The sequence below is a fragment of the Convolutriloba macropyga genome, chromosome 4 (genome assembly GCF_964194025.1).
Source record: "Convolutriloba macropyga chromosome 4, txConMacr16.3, whole genome shotgun sequence".
Taxonomy (NCBI): domain Eukaryota; kingdom Metazoa; phylum Xenacoelomorpha; order Acoela; family Convolutidae; genus Convolutriloba; species Convolutriloba macropyga.
In genome coordinates this window covers 53,950,483-53,972,411 of record NC_134471.1, presented here as the reverse complement: position 1 = coordinate 53,972,411, position 21,929 = coordinate 53,950,483, and the positions used below count along the sequence as shown (strand labels likewise).

General features: G+C 34.9%; 1 protein-coding gene across 2 annotated transcripts; it reads right to left on the bottom strand.

The window, feature by feature from the left end:
- Positions 1–5,646: 5,646 nt before the first annotated feature.
- Positions 5,647–21,447, bottom strand: LOC142338515 (uncharacterized). Of its 2 annotated transcripts, XM_075388299.1 has the most exons (4): positions 21,409–21,447; positions 19,868–20,560; positions 9,556–9,902; positions 5,647–5,777 (listed from the first exon to the last, which is right to left on the bottom strand). In XM_075388299.1, the coding sequence occupies exons 2-4, from the start codon at positions 20,529–20,531 to the stop codon at positions 5,733–5,735; spliced, it is 1,056 nt and encodes a 351-aa protein (XP_075244414.1). In that variant the 5' UTR covers positions 20,532–20,560; positions 21,409–21,447; the 3' UTR covers positions 5,647–5,732. The 2 variants fall into 2 exon arrangements, with proteins under 2 accessions (XP_075244414.1, XP_075244413.1); XM_075388298.1 differs by lacking the exon at positions 21,409–21,447 and having other exon boundaries at positions 19,868–20,832.
- Between the last annotated feature and the right edge of the window lie 482 nt (positions 21,448–21,929).

Here is a 21,929-nt window from a genome sequence, read left to right as displayed (position 1 = left end):
AGTAGTTTTCTCTGAATATCTGACCGCATCGGACACTATACTCACGTTTTTAAGCATCTGTGTGAACTTTTACAAAATACGCAATGTACAAGTTTAAACTTTTTGATGTATATGTGGGAACTTCCAGCATTGTAACATCTATCTGCCACTGCATTCCATTGGTATTTTATGTCCTGCAAGTGCATTTTTTGAATAGTCACGCTGTATTTATAAATTCAAATATTTTTTTAGGTTCTATTCCGTTAGTTAATTTCACCCTCGCCCACCCTTTCTCATATATAGTAATATGCTATATCATCACGATTATTATTTACAATCGGTGGTCATAAATATTCCTGTAAACAACCAGTATTCGAAACAGAACTGGCATGCGAAACAGAGCTGGCATGCGAATCAAAACTGGCATCCGAAACAAAACTTTGATACGAAACGAAGCTGGATCCATTTTGGTGTTCACAGTTCAGCGTCGCGAATGGTTTTATCACAGGGGTTTCAATAAAGGGATTTATGATAGGTGTTTTATTGCAGATGATGTATATTTACTCTGTTCTGGCCTTCACTTTGGCTGTGATACAGTTGTTAAGCTCACGCGCGAGCACTTGAACAAATATCCAGATAAAAGAGCTATTTAATGGTACAAAATTTACCCAGGGAATCGGTAATTTCTATGATCTTACAAAACTCATTAAAAATGTCCTAGAAACATGTTATTGGAATTTTTATATAATTTATTTTTTCAATTTATCTGCGGCCACCTTCAAAATATTGCTGTGAAAAGTTTGTCCGTATCTGTGATTGATGTCAATCCTATTTGGAATCCCCTCCACTGGGGTATCATTATACATCCTTTCTAAGTTGATTGATTAAAATGTAATATTACTAACTAGGTCATCTAAACTGTGTTTACATTTTGCTATTTTGATGGCTAGAAACTTAGATAAAGTAACAATTTTACAGTTAATCCGGAACGCAAAGCCGCCATTGTCGATTGTCGAGGGGACATGTAAGATTTTGCAGAAGTTTCTAGAAAGAATTTTTGCTCACGTTTTGAATGATGAGATGTAAATTCTGGTAGAGTGACAAAATGTTTTCGGCCCAAAATATATAAATTCAACACATTGTTTTTTAAGCAAACGGTTATAATAAAAACTCTGTATTACCTGAAAAAAGAACGTCAGTTTTGTTGGTAATATAAGTACAAGCTTCAGGTTTGTTGTCAAAATTCAGAAGTTGTCAATTGTTGATGTAATTTTTCCTCTCAAATAGAGCAAATGTTCTCCAAGTGCACAAATTGTCACAGACCTCATTAACTGCATATATCCGCAATTGAATTACAGCTAAATAAATATAAATTCAAATTAAAAATAAACAGCTGAATGAAAATAAATTTAAAGAGTAGGAAGGATATGCATTATTTTCTGCAGAGTACAAATTATGTTTAAAATTAAAATCGAACGGCAAGTACTGCAAAAATTTCAATCGCCCTTAACAAAAGTCTGATTGCAGAGGTTAAAGTTCGAAAAAAAGGCTGATTGCAGGAAGGCTCGGAGCTGTAAAAAAATTTAAAAAGAATTTGAGCTGACTGGTTTCAAGCAACCAATGAACATACCCAGCAGCTTGCCAAAAATAGCCGCAATAGCTTCGTAGATTAGCAGTATTAAAAAATTAGTAAAAGAAACAGACTAAATAAGAAACTTCTTCTTTCAGTAAAAACTGAGATGTTATATTTTGATTAAGAACTACATTAACTTATAGCTATGTCTATCAGCTTCTCTCAAATAACTTTCAGTTAGAGCAACACACAATCACTTAATCTTATTTTTTTGAATTAAAGTAAAAAATAGGCCGAATTCAAAGTGAGAAAGTCATTTTTGAGAGTGAGGTAAATCACGTGACAAAAAATTAATCACGTAAACGAATAACAAACTCTCCACTTAGAGTGAAAATGACGTCACGCACGCACTTTAGGTGAAATGTCAAGAATGAATAAAAAAGGCAGATTTTAAGTAATTGTCACATCATATGGCCGTAACAAAAAAGACGACCAAAAAAGAACAACAGGACAAATAGTTGCGCAGTTCAAGGAATATTCAGTGAGTAAACAAAAAGTCAGACCTAGAATGGATAAAAAATGAATTGAGAAAACCACTTGAAAAAAATTCGGTCAGAAAATTCTCCACTCGACCTCTTGCTTTAGCGTGATCAAAATCATTTCATCAACTTGACTTCGAAATTTTTTGAACAGATGTTATAAATGAGGGCAACCCAATGCAATTCTTTTTCTTTGAATTGTAAAAAACAAAGAGACGGCATAAAACAGCCCCAGCTATTGTTTTGCGGTTATCAAAATCAAATTAAAGACATGAGGTTTCGCTTGAAAGTCTGGTGCCACTCTCTGTAAATGCCACAGCATTTAAGATAGTTTTCGCCAGAACAAATCTTCTCATACCTTGCTAGAAGGTTTAGAGAGAACAACATAAATCTGGCGAAAACTATCTTAAATACTGTGGCAAAAAAGAGCGAAATAATGAGTTATGAGAAACGCCAAAATTCGAGAGCTTAGGATCTGTTGGATTAACTGTTAGCAGGCTAGGCTTGCACATAAAAGATGCTGAATTTAATCCACTGCTGATCCCTTTCCACAGCAATTGCACCTGAATGGACCCGCTTTAGCACATCATTATCACTGTTGAAATTTAAAACAACGCAGATGAAAATTTCAAAACGCCAGATCTATTCGGTGTCAGTTTCTACAGTGCATGATTTTCATACATACATACATACATATATATATATATATATATATATATATATATATATATATATATATATATATATATATATATATATATATATATATATATATATATATATATACATATATACATACATATATATATATATATATATATATATATAACCCAAAAAGTAAAAGGCAACAAAAATAATATTGTTTATGGTATTTTTGCTGACACTTCCGAAGCCGTTTAAAATTGTAGATATGTTAAAAAAGTACAACAAATTGGCCACATATTTATTGTTTTAAAATTATTGAAAGTTACTTCATGAAGCCAATACAAGATCAACACGTGGAAATGTTTTGAGTTTTTGAAAATTCTCAGTCAAAAAACAAACCTTTGGAACAGAGGTTTTAATTAGAAAAAATAAGAATGTTCTTTGCTAAACACTGAAGCTAGCTACTTCAATACTCTCAAAAGTTGCCAGGTGTAACATTGACTGGAATTTGACATTGTTTTGAGTACAAATAAGAATATAATATATAGTATGGAGAATTTGTTTTTGTTGTTCAAGATCACAATGACTAATAGCAGCAACCGTTATTTTGGGTGTCTATTCGCGTATCATGAGAAAAATTTGTTTTTCAGATAAAAATTCCCTATCAGAAATTGAAGTTCATTCAAAATTTAAATTTTGTTGAAATTCAATTTTTGTTGAAATTGATGCTCACAAATTACCAAAATTGTTAATTCCAAGACCTCAAAAATTTTCAATATTACAGCGTATCCAATAAAACTACACCTGATTTGAGACATTGTGTTGAATCTAATTGAGAATATGATGTGCCATTTATATCAGTTTTTTGTTGTTTAGATCGAAATGATTAGGGGGATCAGCAGCGAACATCATATCAATCATTGAGTTGTGCTGTATTTTCTCGGCATGAACACGCCAAAATATGAGCGAGAATGTCAACAGGAAATACTAAAACTTTTTCGTAAAAATTATGCCGTTTTAACAAACTGAAACAGATGACACTTCATGGAGCAATTGCCATATTTAGGAATGAGATAAAAACAAGAACGAGAAAGTTTTATTACAGAAATTTTCGATATAAAATATGAGACAACATTGAATCTGTGAACTATTATCATAGCATCCGTAGAAACCTAGAAACATTTGAGAAAGTTTGCAATTTATTTTCAAATACAATGCTAATTTTCACAGCAACTCTAAAAAGAGTACAACTAATTCCATGCATTATATTTGATATTATGTACACAGAATTTTTTTAGGTGCTAGATCTGCCAAGCTGCGACGTATTTATTTTGACTTTGTATGGAGTCTATTTACAATTTTGATAACAAGTTTGAAAAACATTCTTGACTACAAAATCTTGTTTCTTTGGTGTTATTCCCAATCTTTTGTTAGCAAACATTCTTTGTGTTTTGACAATTATCTTTTCATTTTGTTTTTTCCTCCTCGACAATACAGTGATCAACAGTCAACTCAAAACGTTTATATTACAATAGAACCAGAGTTTTGTTGTTTCTTTCGCTTTTAGCAAACTTGTAGAAATCAGTGACAATGCGAAAATCGCCGTCCAAATTGCCGTTCCTTCGTCGCGAGTTCAGCCAGCAAATTCTGGCAACAAGAGCACTGCGAAAAAAGGCAACTCATCCCCCAAATCGCACCGGTAGTTTTTGCATACATTTGTACCATTCCTTCGTCATTACGTGTTGGTCTTTACGTTGTCATTACGTGGTGTTTACGTTTTGGTCTTTTATTATTCAATTATTAAATTTTTAGGTTTTGGTTTTTAAATAATCCAACATAATAATTTGATAAAAATCCCTCAATTAAAACAAAACTCATTTCTGAAAAAAATTGCTTAAAGAGTGGTAGCCACCAACATCAAACGTGCAAAAGCGAGTGAGGAGATCAAAAGATTAGAATCAATTACAATTGTCGCTAGTATTGGCACACTCAAAAATGCGAAAACTAGCGACCTATTTACCAAAATTTGAGCGTATCGCACTTTTTCGCTCTCGCTTTCTTTCCTGACCTTAATATATGTGCGTAAAATACATGCGTTAAACAACGATTTGCCGAGCCTGTAAACTCAAGCGAATGTGTTTTTTGCAATGTAGTGAGCCTTCATACTATAGCAAAAGCAAAAAAAAAAACGTATAACAACACAGGAAGTAACAGAGCTAAATTTCTTTAAAAAACTACATTATAACTTCATAAAGTTTTCAGAATAAATGTACTCTATATTTATTGTATTAAAGGCTCGGTTTTTTGTTTGCTCTGCAAACAGCTCAATTGATAAGTAATTACGTTCTTAAAAGTATATATATTCGTAGAAAAACGTTACAGTTTGTTTTCGGTGTTTTACTAACTGATTAGCTATTTTGAAAATTTTTTCATTAACAGAAATGTATGGAGAATGAAACACCAGACACAATAGATATTCATTTTAAATCATTATAATTTAATATTGTTTTTGAAAAATATGCTACAAAACTTAAATCAGAAGAAAGTTTTATGACAATTTCTTAGAAACTGTTTTGATTTGATGCGAGTCCAGTTTGTTTGACTACTTTCCCTGGTCGGCCATATCATAATAGAAACGTGCCAATCATAAAATGCAGTAAATGGAACTTATAGAACGCAATTTTTTGTTCACGACGGTTTTTGGGCCATTATGACACGTTTTATAATTGTTAAGTTTAATCAACCCAAGTATGGTTCTGCTACGACTACAAGGCAACTGAGCCAACTATATATGACCATCTTTGCTAAATTTCTCATCACAATTATTCGATGTTTACACAAACAACGTTTAAAATTAAATTATTTTTTACTAGATAGTAAGAATTGGATACTCAAACATGCATTACAAACAGACAAATAATTAGCAACAAAAGAGAATTTTTTAATAAGAGTATGATATATATTGAAGCATGATAGAAGTTGTGACGGTCGTATCATCATTTTTTCTGCCACCATGCCATTTCGTTGGGCCAGTGGTGAGCCTGTAATAAAACATTAGTTACCACTATTTCGACTGCATTACATCCAACAACTTGGCCCAGCTACACAGAAGTTGATCTGAGACGAAAACAGTTTCGGTTGAGGTAGTTTGTGGACTTCAGAGTTTTTCTTTTGAACAGATCAATTGAAATTTGAAAAACTGGCTCTAAATTATTCGAGGCAAAACATCCCTGTAACTTTTTAAAAATGGTCGCTGACAAATGAAATCAAAGCGTAAAAGATCCGTAAGATATCGTACCTACAAAAACTTCGTTAATTCTTTCCCTTTGGAGAACGTTCGAATTGTTTCTCATATTAATATGAGAACCAATTCGAACGTTCTCCAACGGAAAGAAACAATGAAGTTTTTGTACGTACTATGATATCTTACGGATATTTTCTTTCAACCAAAAAAAAATTTAAAAATTGACCGCGAACACAAAAGCTGAGTTAAAGCAGCATTACTCTGCGTTCATTTCTTTATTTTTCTTCGCAATTTTGTTTTTCCAAATTTTTAGAAAAAATTATGTCCTACTTTCTTCTCCTCTTCTCCTGAGAAAAGTAATTGCTAAATCAGCAAGTTTAATTGCTGAAGGTCAATTTTACAATCAACTCATCAATAGAAAGTCAAGAGCGCTGAAATTCGAGAACTCAAAATTCCTGAAATCTACCAATCTTCTAATATACTAGAGGAGAATAGTTAGAAAGATCTTTTCTGACAAAATACAAAATAGAAAAAGAACTCTTCGATGTTTACGCTTCCATAATACAATCTAAGCATCTGTTGTTCACCTCATGAAACTCCCTTGTTTAAGTTTTCGGGTTTTTGAAATGACTGGAATGGTAAGTTTTGTGAAATAGGTAAATTTTTTCTCAAGAACAACACTAGAGTTTAGAAAATAGAAAGTTTTTGTGCTTTTAGTTTTGCATTTTGAAAATTGATTTTTGTTAATTTGAGAACTCTAAATGGCCTGAAATCAATGGATTTTTTAAAAAGAATTGATACAAAAGAACGATGGTTTGTAATCTAGTTGCAATCAGTAGAACAAATAAGAGCCGGATAAAAAAGTTTAACAAAATTTGTTAAATAATTTAAATATTGTGTCGAATATTTTAAATTGTTTGTTTTTAGGCTTAAATCTGTATGGAGTTTTTCGTGACAACCCAAATTCAATTTTAACTCACCAAAATTTACCGTATTTTCCTCGGTTTCATTTTATCGTTAATTTCCACGCAACGGTCAACCGGACCGCTGTTTTCGTTTTTCTAAGTTTTTCCTTCGAAACTTTTAGTCTTACTTTTTTTCAAAATTCTGAAAAAAAGAAATGCTATTTTATATGAAAATTTGATTGCGAGAGCTACAAATTGATGTTTTCCTTTTTTTCTCTGTGAAGCATAAACACAAAACGAAAAATTGAGTAAAGAAAAAAGGCAGCTTCGCATATGTTCCTCATAGGAAAAATAATTAGTCTATACGATTATGTTTTCAAAATTTGTCAAATGGTGTCATTAGATGTTTTTATTTACATCGCCAGATCCAAACTTAACCCGATTCACCATAAGATCTGGCGTTCTGAAAAACAGAGTCCAATGCCGCCTCCCTCCCTCCCTCCCTCCCTTCCTTCCTTCCTTCCTTCCTTCCTCCCTCCCTCACTTCCTTCCTTTCTCCCTCCCTCCCTTCCTTCTTTCCTTCCTTCCTTCCTTCCTCCCTTCCTTCCTTCCTTCCTTCCTCCCCCCTCCCTCCCTCCCTCCCTCCTTCCTTCCTTCCTTCCTTCCTTCCTTCCTTCCTTCCTTTCTTCCTTCCTTCCTTCCTTCCTTCCTCCCTCTCTCCCTCCCTCCCTCCCACCTCTCTCTCTCTCCCTCTTTTTCGTTCGTATTTCTTTCACAATTGTATAATTAAAGTCACATATAGGCGGGTCAGCCCAGCCTATTGAATGAGACATGCTGTATCACTTGAGTTGCTGAATAAGTAGTTGCTCTTTTTTCGTGTATACGCGAGTCAATGGATCAATTGTAAGAACTTGAAACATTGCCTTCTATGGGAATGTTCCTATATTTTATCCGTTGACCCCTTTTTGACTTTGATTGAAGTTTCATCTCCATATAGCAGACTTTTTTTCAAAATGATTTACCCTTCCTTTTCTATACCATTCATTTGTTTTTTATTTAAATTCATACTTTTCTAGATTCCATTTTTTTAACTGCTTTTTAATGAAAAGGATAACAGAACAAACCACACATATCCTATTCTTACCATGCACAGATCCTCTTAATTTAGAGCTGTGATTTGCACATTTCCAAGAAATAGTTAATCATACAAGATCAATTTCCTGATGATTTTTTCTTCTGTTTATGCGCAGTATATGTGTACATTCATGAGCGAGTTTTTTACAATTCAAAGAATTTGAATTGTATTGGGGCGCTGTTTTTTTTTTAAGATCTGTTCCCACATTTTCATGATTTTTGAAGTCAAATTGGAGTAGTGATTTTGGTCACGCCGAAACAGGAAATGGCGCGAAAAAGCGAGTGGTTTTGAGACGTGAATTTTCTTCGCTCTAATTTTAAAGTAGAGTGAGAAAACGGCGTTTGAACAAAAATTCGGTTTCTCGGTAGTGGTTTTTTGTTCACATGCGGCAATTTCACTCTGATTTTTAGTGTTTTTTCGATTTTTTGGATCGGATTTTTTTTAAATGGTTTTCCGAATCCATTCACAGCTCATTGTAAGCCTGGATTTTTGTTTGAATTAAATTTTCATTTCTCGCTAGTGGTTTTTTTGTTCACATGAGGCATTTTGACATTGATTTTCTGTTTATTTCTTATTTTTTTGTTCTGATTTTTTTTAAAAATGGTTTTCTCAATTCACTCATAGTCCATTCTGTCCATTCTAGTTCTAGTTTTTCTGTTTAGTCGATGAAAATTCTTTGAATTGTACGTCAGGACTTGTCCTGCTATGTTTCTTTGTTCTTTTTTTGTACAGTATAGGCAGAATGGTCATCTTGTAAGAATTTATGTTCGAAGAAATTATATAACTACTTGTTTAAGTCCAAAGATTAACTTGTAAAAACTATGTAAGTCGAAGTTTTTAGAAGAAAATGTGCAAGGGGATACATCGATATGAGAGAACATGCAAGACACTCGTAAGGTCTCGATTTCGACCCGGTGCCTATCGCGCAAATTTGACCTCTTCCGATTCCAAAATTCAAATAATCTATGCAGAGAACATGTGCACTCCTGTCTGACAAATTAGTTTCTCAAATTGCAGTTTCTCGTCAAAATTAAGCTTTAAAAATTTTTTTTTTGCGGTTAATTTACCTGAATGGCATGCAGCTAAGCAATTTTGGGGAAAGTTGTGCATGTAAACTTTACCTGCACATGGCCTTACCTGCACATTGTTGAGGTAAAATTGCCTATACATTATTTAGAGTGTGTTTGCTAAATGAGCAGAATGGGCTTAAAAATCAATTTGAAAAGTCTAAATTGAGCGGGAAGCAAAATTGTCAAATTGAAAGCAGTAAATTTGTTTTTTTTTGCTTCAAGCTCATTTTGGATTTTTTATTTGCATCTGCTCATTCTGCTCACTTATTGACTTTTTGTTCACTCTGTTTTATCGTTGAGGATGTTAAAACATCAATTTTTAACAGCTGTTATTTTTTGGTCCTATGCCCTAAAAAAACTTTCTATTTGCATTTTCACGTGGATCTGCGGCAGCGGAAAAACAAAAAGTAACATTTTGGCGGTTATATGATGATCATTTGTTAATAATAGCTAGTGTATCATTACGTTTCTGACGTCTAGTCGTTGACCACTGATTGTTGTTGGGTAAAACCGCCCTGTCATAATTCTCAACAAGTTGTGAATAGCCTCCTTTTTCAACCGATCTTCAGGCCTCTTGGATCGCAGCCTGCTAGCCATATTCTGAAACTCCATGCTGAAGTAAGGAATGTCAATTTGTTCTAGAAATTTCTGACCACCCAGTATTGCGTAGGGTTCTGCTTCCTCAATGTCCATTTTGATTATGACTTGTGATATGTTGAGTCGTTTCAAAGTGGGCAGAAATTGATCCAGTGTGCCTGTCTGAATCCCTTCTTTCTGGGTACAGTTCGGGTCTTTAATAAGCTTCGTGGCACCTATTTGGGGACCACTTTTGATGACAGTTTATTGAATGCCAAAAACAGTTTAGAAAGATTAATTTGTATTAACAACTATGTGCAATGTAGAAATCATTTTACTTATGAAGAGAATAGAATAGTGATTACTAGAGACGGAAAATTTTACTTCTATTTAACTCTGGTCTCCTATCAAAAGAAAACTTTTCACCGCCCAGTTCGTTTCAGCGGTTTCAAATCTGTCCGAATATAACGTTTTTGCAGATAACTTTTGTGAACTGTATTATCCGCTATACTGTAGACTACGTTGCAAAAATTGATTTTCAATTAGTCCCAATAAATAATTATTCAGCATTGCTGAATACCAAATTGCTGCGCTTGAATTAATCGAAAACTAAAAATTCAAATAATCGAATAGGCACGAAATTATAGTTTTCTCAATTATATCTCCTTAACCACAAACCACAACTGCTAGTGAGATAAAATTTCTTGGGATGTGAACTTTAGGCAGGCGCACTGTCCTGATGTAAGAATGATCAACAATTGGCAAACTGCGTTGGTGAGGCGCCTTTTCTAATTTTTGCCTAATTTTATTACATAGGCAAAATCTTCAACGCTGAACAACACCGTAAGTAAAGATACAAACTTGGCAGTGAACAACACTGTTATATATATATATATATATATATATATATAAATAAATATATATATATATATATATATATATATTAATATATATATATATATATATATATATATATATATATAATATATATATGTATACATATATAATTGATTCAAAAAAAATTGTTCAGAATAAGCGATCATCGAGCAAAAACATAAGAAAATTTACTCAGACTTGAATATGTTGTGTTAATTCAAATGAAGAGTTTCTGTTTCTCATTTGACCTCAAAAACGCCAATATAAAATTATGCTCGTGTTCGTTAAAGCCAGCACGAAAGACCAATTCTGTGCAATGCAAAACAATTCTATTACTTAGAAACTTCCTTCTCCGGAAATAAAGATTGAGAATATCTAAACAACCCTTTTTCCTCAAATCAAATTATGTCAAAACAATACAATCACTAATATGATCTACAGAAACAATAAACAAGTAGTTTCGCCCTCAAGGAATTGTGCTTCGACATCTACTGTATGTCAGTTTAAAATAACCCAATTGACGAGTTTTGACTGTTTTTTGGTAGTTTGTCGATCTCTTTCTACGCTGCTAGTCACGTGGTTTTACATGTCAAAATTGCATCTCTGGTTGTTTGTAGGTAAGAATGTCAACAGTATGTTAACATTTCTCATAACGTATTTTTTTCAGTGTAAATTTGGTGCCATGGAAAATTCGTAAGCCATGTAAAAATTTTGTCGAATATTCTATATCAACAGCACGTTGAATCGCAAACCAATTGTGAATAAATTGATGCAACTTGCTCAGTTATTTTGTAGGTCGTAATACTGTTTTGCATATATTGGGTAATTTGAGTCTGAGTTACAGTTTCACTTCATGTAAGATGTAGTGAATACAAATTTAAGCAATTGGGAATTTTATGCATGAGTATTTTAAGCAATTATGACTAAATAGTATTTGTAGAAAAACAGGCACCCATAGCGCAGTTAGTATAGCACCGTACTTTCAAGCCAAGGATTGGTGGTTCGAACCCCGACCACGTCAAAACGTACGAATCAAAATCCGTATTCCATCACCTTGTGCAACGAGCAACGAAGTGTTTGAGAGTGGTTTTAAGCTAAACCAGTGAGATTTCAGAGTTAGTTCACTTAGATGTTAATAACATATTGGAATAAAAAAAGGCACTGAATGAATTATTTATTAGAACGTAACAAGGTTAGATTACGTCATTCATGAACTGAAATCATAGCCAATGTCTTGAAAAAAGCTAACATGTTTTCTCCAGCTTTTTGGCAGCAGTGTAACGGTGTAATGTTATACTTCTAAACTTTGCTCGAAATTGTGAAATAATGTATGATAGCCGAGGTAACTGTACATAGATATGTGTGGTTAGACAATAGCTTATCGCAGATAGTACTCTTTGATATCTTGAATAAAAATAATTGCTTTACGTTTTCTTGCGAATCGAATTTAGGCCGCGTTTTAGTTCGAATATTTGGTCCAACAAATGAAAAAAAATCGGGTTTTGGATTACATCGGCCGCTTTGCGTCAAGTGCTGGCCAATAGAGGCTGTGTCAGTGAACTCTATTTGCATTTCAGGCTTGCAGAGGCTGGGTCTGTGACCAATATTGGAACTTTTGACACACAGAGGTTGGATCAGTGATAACTATCGGTACTTTAGATACATAGGCTGCGTCAGTTACTACTGTCGGAATTAATTGCGCAAGTAGGCTAGGTCAGTGACTACTATCGGCATTTCTAGCACACAGAGGCTTGGTCAGTGACTACTATCAAAATTTCTGGCGCACAGCGGCTGGGTAAATGACTACTATTGGATTATCTGGCACATTGGATTATCCGTCGGCTTCCCAAGTGAAGGCAAAACAAATTTCAATCATAGATTTGAGCCAACTAGTGGAATTTTTCTCAAGTGGTGGCATGATTTTCTATTGTCAATACCAGTTCTCAACGGCTATCGTGGTATATTAGCAGAACAAACCAGTGCCCAGGTCTTCAGATTAAAATGCAGCTTCAATGACCCTCCCCTCAGCACAAATATCTCAAACGAATCATTCAATCAATGTTAAAGTCTTGGCTGACGCAATAAATTCTAGTCATCTCAGTTCTTGGCTATATGGAACTATGGAACCTTGAAAGCTACACTGGAGACCGATTCTTGTGGCCCGAATGAGTAGAACAGTTCAGAAAAAGACTAGATTCCCAAGACCTCTCAGATGCTGCCAAGTTGAATCTTAACTGGAAATTCTAAGAAGCCCATAGAACAGTACGCGTTTTTAGGAGCTCTATACAATGACGCATTGAAAGTCTTGGAAAGAAAACTCGGTCAATCTCACGCCATTGTGCTCGTCAAGGCAAATTGAACAACTACAAAATTAATTTGCATAATTTTGATAACATTATTGCCTATGCATTGCTAGTTTTTAGTCCATTTGGCGTTTATCGTTCATAATTGTATGATAACGATCTTAAAAGTTCGTCTTTAGTAAATCAGGCTGTGAATAAGCTGCCGCCAAATTTTACAGGATCTTGGTGCTCACACATTGTGAGGAACTATTGGGACCGTCTATTGGGAATATAATGATTGCATCTGATACTATTGACTGCCTGAAAACGGCCAATTCATAACGACACTTGAAGAGCCGTCATTTTTGTCGAAAACAAAACACAAATTATCAACAAAGTTTTTGTATCTGAATAAAACAGTACAAGGTAGGAGAACCGAATTCAAAGAACCATCAAAGACAAACCTGCCCCTCAATGTAAGCCTAGCCACCCTTTGTGTCAATGTTCAAAATTTACAAGCGAGAACCCAAAACAAGGAACTTCAATTGTTGCTGAGCAAAACTCTGCCTCTTTTGCGTGAAATGTTCACGTCAGCTAAGAAAAATTGCCCCATCCCCAAAAAAAACAGTCTGATTGCACTAGTTCACAAAATTCATTGCTACACGGCACTGATCGTATCTTCACCAGAAAGAAAAAGAGAATGCCCCAACTACACATTCGTCATCGTAAGTGACAGTTGGTTGTAGATAAAAACTAACAATTGTTCTGCAAGTGGAATACCTTCAACTACTTAGCCACACCAATAAGAAAAAAGTGTTTGCGTAATGTGATCCTGCATGTAGTCATTCGTGGATTTCCAATAAAGCATCTGAACGTCTCAAAGTTATAGGTAAAAGTCTTAATTTAACTTTTTGCGGGATGAACACGCAGCAAATCACCTATACTCTTATGAAAGATAACGCAGTAAAATATATAGCAGAAAACAATTGTAAAATTTCAAGGCAAGTCCATACACTAGAAAAAATCTAAAAAATCGTTTTGAAAAATCGCTGTTTCCCAACTCCAAGAAAACTTCCCGTATTTCAGTGTTCTGGATTTTGTTCAGTGTAGCTTTTTGAAATTATCCCAGTCGAGGACGTGTACCACACTATTATTTTGACAGTGAGTAATAATGTATTCCCGTTGCCGTCTGTCTACCGAAAGGATGGGTGTTGAGTGGTCCACAACCTTCAAGCTCTAACTTCATTTCGTCCTGCCTGAAAGCATTTATTGAGCCATGGCAAGATTATGTGGAACAGCTAAGAACCTGGGACAAGATAGAGTCTTACGGTGCAATGGAAAATGATGACCCAAGGTCATCAGCAGACCGCAGGGCAGTCAATATCTCAAAAAAACCTCAACGCACGATGGTAACATTTACTAAGCCGGAATTCTCTGAGTTAATGAACACCTCTACTTATTATAGAACTATTCAGCACTCGTGCAGCTAAATTATCTCAAAAAAATTTTTTCCAAGGACGAAGAAATTCGATCTAGTTGTTAAAAAAACGTACGTGATGATAAGCGAAGAAAAGAGCTACGTTTTTCGGATAGAAAACCCAAAAATTTTTGAGTCCACATTGCAAACTTAAGTGGTACTTACCACATCATTCTTTAAAAAATCCCAAAAAAAACTTAAAAAACTCAGAAGGGTGTTACTCGGTGCTGTATAATTCCACTGAGATTCCATAAGTAACTTGTTACCGACTGGCCCTCTCCTTCGTCTCATCTGTACTATCATGCGTTTTTGGCAGCATGAATATACCGTTTTTGCCAATGTGGAAAGTATGTTCCTTTAAGTGGGCGTCTAACTTGCCGATCAGCCCTGCCTCAGGTTTTTTGTGGCGGTAGGAATCATCATCAGATGTGTTGGTATACCTATACAGCTGACATATATTCGTTGCGAAGGGTTTTGAGATTTCGAAAACAGCAAAAGACAACAATTGTCAGTCAATGGATGCTGCGATTATTTTTATATGGACAACTATTTAGAATCTCCGTAAACTTAACACAAAGCACTAAGTAGAGCCATAAAATTAGTTAAGTTGCTGAAGTTAGGAGAAGTCAAGCGAGCAAAATTTATAAAAAAGACACCACACTTGCTTGATGAAGCTGAAAACACGTACCAATTATGCCCTCCTAAAGTGACCCTAGTTTCTGATGAAGAAGCATCTTCACTTGTTCCGGGTCGGGAAAGGGACCATTGAATGAATACCTTAGTTTTTATCTGAAACACGAAGAGCCACAAAAGCAACAAAATTAGGCAACACTTAATTCTCATCCTGGTTGCATAAATTTTCCCCATAATTACTTCTTGACTGTTGTTGAAGGACATATTGAGACTGAGTGGCCACAACTGGAATGACATCTTGCCCATTGAAATGATGAAAAAATTTAAGATCTGGAGTTCAGATCTGCGTAAATGGTGCATTTAAACCATCCTAGGAATTTTCCTCGCCGGATTTTCTGATCAGTTGAAACTCATTCGTAGACAGTTCTCAGGATGTTTTTGAAATAGACTAGAGCTGCAAACCGTTCTCCTGGCAACAACGTTGAAAGTTGTGATAACAAAATCCTCATAATTCCGTTGAGTAGATTTTTTATGAGGCCTGAGGGCCCCACTGCTATACATTTGTTGGGCTCACTTGATAAGCAACCTATAATTGTTGCTAACAGAGCGTCTGAAGTTCTAGAGCCGACAACAGTTGATCAATGCACGTATCAACTGCAGGCAACCAAAAAGATGCCGGAACTCAGCTGAAAAATAACGAATTACCAGTTGGTTAACAGGGCCAAATATTTTACGGACTTTACTCTTCTCTTTTCAACCTAGCACAAGCATCAAAAGTAGTCTTCAATCGAAATCATCCTCGTACAATTTGCACAAAGATATACCTGCACCTGAAATGGTGTTTGGTGTCAATACATCAACTTCTGAAAAAACATTTGGCTCTAATCGGCACAGTTCTTATCACAAATTAGGCTGAATTACAGCCAAACTGCTCCATATACTCCCCAAATAAGCTTCATACCGAACCCCAGACCACATTATTTGCAATTCCGATGACATTCGAGCTGCTGAGGCTAAACTGCTGTTTCTCATGCAGGTGGAATCATCCCTGTTGAGCAACAACATCTTATTGAGGGTAAAGAAAAAAACAGAAAGAGTCGAATTGCACCTTTCTTGGACTTTATTGGACCAAATGCTTTGATTAGATCAACCGGTCGACCGAAACATTTGGTTGAGTGGGACTAAGCTCTTCCTAAAATATAAGATAGCCGCCATTCCGATGTCAATTTGTTTCTTTTGAAGGAACAGGACTGCGTTACGATAACGAAGGAAACTATTACGAAGGTGTGCAATTGTTACGATCTTTCATCCAGTCCCGTTTCTCTATAATCAGTCTTCGTTCCGCTATGAAGTCAATCAAGCTCTACTGCATTCTATGTCGTAAGCGTAGTGCGGACACAATGAAACCGCTGATGGCAGATCTACCTGTAGAGCGTCTGTTTTATGTTAATCCCCCGTTTTCCAACTCAAAATAGACTATTTCGTCCCGATCTACGTTTTTGTCTAGCGTTCAACTGAGAAGGACTGGGGTTTCGTTTCAGGTGCCTTACAACTGTCCACATTGATGTCCTAAGTTCTATAGATATCAGCTCCTATGTTACGGGGATAGAACGATTCATCACATGAAGAGGGACAGCGCAAATTCTATAACCAGACAACCGAACGGACTTTTCTGAAAAAGAGTTGTAAGCTGGTTTTGAACCCTTAATTCATAGAACGATTGCAAGCCAAGTGTCCATCTCTTTAAACCCCCATCCTCTCCTGATCATGGTGGTTTGTGAGAACGCGTAGTACAGCTTGTCGAACGGATATTCTACGCTATTGCTGTTAATCACCGAAATATTGACGAGGTACCTTAAATTGCAATTGCTTCAACCGGCACTCAACAACCGACCGCTTCTGTAAGCAACGATTGATCAAAAAATAAGGCAACTACTCCAACTGTTTTCCTTGGGTTCCGTTGGCGTATGGTATTTTAATAATTGAACGCGAGGACTTTGGTCACAGAAAACGGTACGTCCAGGCCCAATCATAAGCCAAATCAATTTCAAAAAGATGAATAAGTATTTATAGTCTTTGAATCAGCGCTGGAAATGGTCAAAAGCCGATGCAGACAAGCTAAAGACAAGAGATTTGGCAAAGCTCGTGGAATATTCATCCCCTCAAGTTCCTTTTATTTCAGGACGCATCGAAAAATTTGGCTCGGTAACTACGTCCAACCACTAAGTCCGGGAACTATGTCCAAACACGTGTAAAATAAATCCAATATGGTGCACGGATGTTGTGAAAACAAATTAAAAGCAAGCAATAATTGATTGCAGTGGCAAATGTCTGCGAGTATACAGACATATATATATATATATATATATATATATATATATATATGAATGTATATAGGAATATATATATATATATATATATATATATAGATATATATATATATATATATATATATATATATATATGTATGTATATATATATATATATATATATATATATATATATATATATATATATATACATAAATTGTATGCGTAACAAAACAAAAACTCATATATTATAGCATTCTAATAAATGTGCCTTGAGCAGCAAAGTGTTTGAGAGGTGTTTTAAGCTAAAGCAGCCAGATTTAGAGCAAGTTGAATTAGAACTAAAATTATCAAATTACGAAGACGCATTGAATGATTTTATTTGTAGGTCGTAACAAGGTCAAATAACAAGGTCAAATTATCGTTAAATATTACACATTGATGCCTTGAATAAACCGGTTTTTTTATTTTTTCTTGTGAATAGAGTTTAGGCTCCCAATTTTTAGCTCGGATGTTTGATAATCACGTACTAATAGTAGTTGTAAGTAGTTATGGTGACAAAAATGAACAAATAATTTTGGTTTTCGGTTGAATGTGGTATTACATTTCTTTTGTCACACCATTCGAACTTCCTTGCTTGGATTGGCTTTGAGTTGGTTTGCTTAATTGTGAAGTCGAGTCGTCACGCGGTACAAAATTTCCAACATATCAAAAAATTTTGATACGTGTTTTTCATGAGTTCTCATGGACAAGAATAACTTTTTGCGGCCGTTAAGTGTTTGCCCTTTCGCTGTTTACTTTGTCCAAGTTCAGATGCATTTGTAACCTGAGCGTCTGTTTTTGTTGTGCTTGAGTGTTTCTCATTCTTTTCAAGAGAATACAAACAAGTTCTTTTCTAGCTTTTTCATATTTTGGAGGTTCATTTTGCAATCTGAAGCTTAATCACGTATTTTGAAAAAATAAAGATCAGATGTTTTTGCTTGCTCGAAATTGATCATTTGCGATATATTTCCTACTTTGGCAATTTCTACCTTTCAAGATGGTTTACGTATATCTCTGACTCGTTTGAACAACTTATCCTTCGACCTTTTAAAAAAGGGACATAACTAATTCTTATAGGGAATTGAATGAACTACCTAGCCATGCTATGCAATTTTTTCCTAAGTCAATCACAATGATTCAGTAAAAGGTAGAAAGAAGCATAGTCAACTATAATTATTAAGCAAAAATCAAATCAGCGTAATGTCACGAGACACCATGACAGTTTCGTTGCCATGTTTACCTATTTCTACTTTTGAAAGTTGTGTTGTTTTCTTTTTGTTTTGTTCATTCCAGGGAATTTTCACCGTTGGAGTTATATCTGGAACTGGAAAATTATGAACAGCAACTGTATGATATGTTGACATGATTATATATTAACAAAAACTAAAATTAAATGCATGCTTCTTATGAAAAAAATTTCCAACGGTCAAGCACCAAAATCTTAGAGGTTACGAAAACCCCTATAATCTGTCACATGCAGGAATAGAATCTTAATGCTCTCAAGCGGGCTAGTTTAAGTTTTTTTCTAATGTGATAGCGTATAGCATTGAGGCTTAACAGTTCTTGGCGGATATTTTGTGATACACAACATTAGAAACAACGTTGAAGAGGGTGAAGAAAGAGATTGTGGATCTTTGCCGTTTGTGCCCCCCCCCCAGTACGTTATGCACCCCCCCCCCCCCCCCAGTACGTTATGCACCCCCCTCCCCCAGTAACAGAGCACGTGTCATGACATAGTATATCAGAATGTAAAAATATAATTTACATGCTGATTTACCATGCGGGCACAAAGGAGGGCACAAACAAAAAAAAATCCGAGATAGTTTAGTTATAATTTTTAAAAATTTTTATGAACATATTTTGCGTCAAACATTTTTGTATTAATCCTCGCAGAATTGCTTCTCAGTCAGCTTTTCACATTGCTGAAATATGCACTTTCCACGCACAATTGACTATTAAATGAAAAGAGAGAAGCGAACAATTGGATAAAGATGTTACATTTAGATGAGTAGGAGCAAGCATTTTTCTATATAAAAAATTTTTATGGTAATAAAATCAGGTCAACTTGTAAAATTCCTCGTTTAATAGTAAAATTAGCACTTTTCTATTTTTAAAAGTCTTTTAAAAGGAAGATAATTATTCGAAAATTGAACTACAATATCGTAGAGACTTGAAGTAGGTTTGGATATCTCGCATGAAGCAATTCTCATGAAATTGTGATTATCAATTCACGTTGGAACCGGTTATACTTTTGTTCCTAGACAACTATTTTTATGCAAAAAAAATTTGTTGCTGATAAATAATTTCCCCGTCTTGTTTCATTGATAAAAAATTAAAGCACTTTTAAAGAATGACTATTATTAGCGGAGAATATTTTCAGATTATGTCTTGAATCTGAGCGGGAATTATTGATAATAGGGATCTAATCTGTTTTGCCCCCCCCCCCCACCAGGCGCACGCGCTATTTCTTACATAGTAACGTGCTATATAACAACATATAATTTGTAACTGGGAGGCATAAAAACACTGGGGAGGGCAAAACAGAATAGATCGGATAATAGTTTACAAAAATGATCCCGTACCCTTGTTAGTTTCGATATGAAATAATTGTGAATAAACACAGCTCCTCTTATCCATTATCCCGTAAGGATACAAATCAACTTTATCCAGTAACTTGTTCAGTGCCAATGAGTGTGACAAACTTTTCAACGTTTCAGGCATCGGTTCAAATGCGAACACTTTCCTACCCAAAAACCCTGCTGAAATTGCGAACACTCCAATATTTGCCCCAATATCCAGAAAAGCTGCATTCGGGAACTTAGGGAAAACATCCCTGAACAACTTTTCCTGCTGCTTAATCTCCCAATTTCCATCTTCAGTAATGAATGCAGAAATGAATCGGTCTCCCGGAGCGTAACAAATGACCGGCTGAAGGTTAAAAAATTTAGGGGCCCATTTCTTCATATCTAAATTGTGTCGGCAGTATTTTACAACAAAGGTGTCATTTATTACATAATCAGACCATGGTACCAATTCATCGTCTTTCGAGATCTGTTCTTTAATATTGTTGCTAGCAGCAGCTGAATAGTTTCTGATCTCGTGGAGTCTTTGTTTGTCAACAATAATAAGATTTTCCTCGCATTTTTCGTCAGAAGTCAATAATAAAGCAGCAAGAAAAGCGATAATAAACAGTAATGCTGCAGAGGGGATGATAAAAAATTTCTGAGGAAAGCGAAAATTAAACATTCTGATAAATTTAATTGAAAAGTACAAAACTACGGTCAAATTTAAAACCGAAATGTCAAGTTTGTAATTATTTGCAATTTAACTCTTCACAAATCCAGATCCAGCAAGTTCTGCAAAATAATGTTATCTTCGCAAATATTTGCTAACAATTAGAAAAGTTTCCGGCGAGCTCCGCTTAATTTAGCTAGTGTTTTGTGAGTGTTTTGCTAACCATTTCTCAGAGATTGCTTAAATGAAATTAGAAATGTGTAATGTACACCGTATAAGAGACATCTGACATAAAAATGACCCTAAAAGTTCAATTTCTAACGATAAAGGATAAAAAACAAAACCTGTTTTAAAATATTTGAAAAATAATGTATTATTTTTTACAAATTTTCAAAAATTGTTTGTAAACTTATGCAAAATTTACCTACATTTTAAACTATGGAAAAATAATTGATAACTTTTACAAGTAATGAAGGAAACGGTATAATTCACTGGTACCTGAAGTGAAACAATAAACAGTATTGATGGCAACGTAAAGACAATTATTTCAATCAAAATCAATGGTTGAAAACCGTGGCAAGAGGCACAAACGTTTATGCCCACTTTCTATGACCATAGACCTATTTTTTTACCCAGTGATCACATTTTTTTTAAATTCCATACAATTCTCTTTGGTTTATAATTTCTATTAACTTCCGTGACATGTGATGTCTACTGGCAGTCTACTATAGTGATAGATCAAAAGTGAACAACAAATGATATCAAATCACTTGCTCAAACGGAACACTTGCTCAAAATGTCAACAAAAACGGCACCTGATTTTAGCATCATTTTTTCAACAACAAATTAGTAAATCAGCACGTGCATGGATGGATTCAAGTGGGTTTACATTTCGGTTTCCAAACAGTTGATATGTTACAATCGATAACATTCCTATCAAATTAGTGTTTGAACCAAGGATAACATCACGATAAAATAAAATTGTTTCTGCCCAATTCTTTGGTCAAGGTTCTGCGGGCATGCAAACGCTAGACACGTAGTTTAGCTCAGTTTTAATAGTCCAACCCTGAATTAGTTAAGTTTGAAATGTTTTTTCAATGCAAAGAGCTTAGTCGTGCCACGTTTCATAGAAATCTTGGTTTTCTACAAACACTTGCAGAGGCTGGTCGACATCTATGTTCCCTTCTATCAAAAATTTTATGATGTGCGCGTATTTCTTAGTTGCCTCTACTACTGTGCTCAGTTCAGCATCAGTTGGTGAAAATGATACGCACTTTTATAACTTATTAGCCAAGCTAAATGGTTCTGAACTGTTGTCAAGCTTAAAAAAACCTTTCGAACTTTTTCTGTCGTCTAAATTAACAACTCAGTCAGAATCTGAAAACCGATTTAAATCTAACTAATCTCCTT

Excerpts from the sequence above, each read along its gene's own strand:
- LOC142338515 (XM_075388299.1), bottom strand. The coding sequence starts at position 20,531 with ATGTTTAATTTTCGCTTTCCTCAGAAATTTTTTATCATCCCCTCTGCA. Across the intron at positions 9,903-19,867 it reads TCATATCGAAACTAACAAGG|GTGCCACGAAGCTTATTAAA; the intron begins GTACGGGATCAT and ends GTCCCCAAATAG. Across the intron at positions 5,778-9,555 it reads AACGACTAGACGTCAGAAAC|GCTCACCACTGGCCCAACGA; the intron begins GTAATGATACAC and ends GTTTTATTACAG.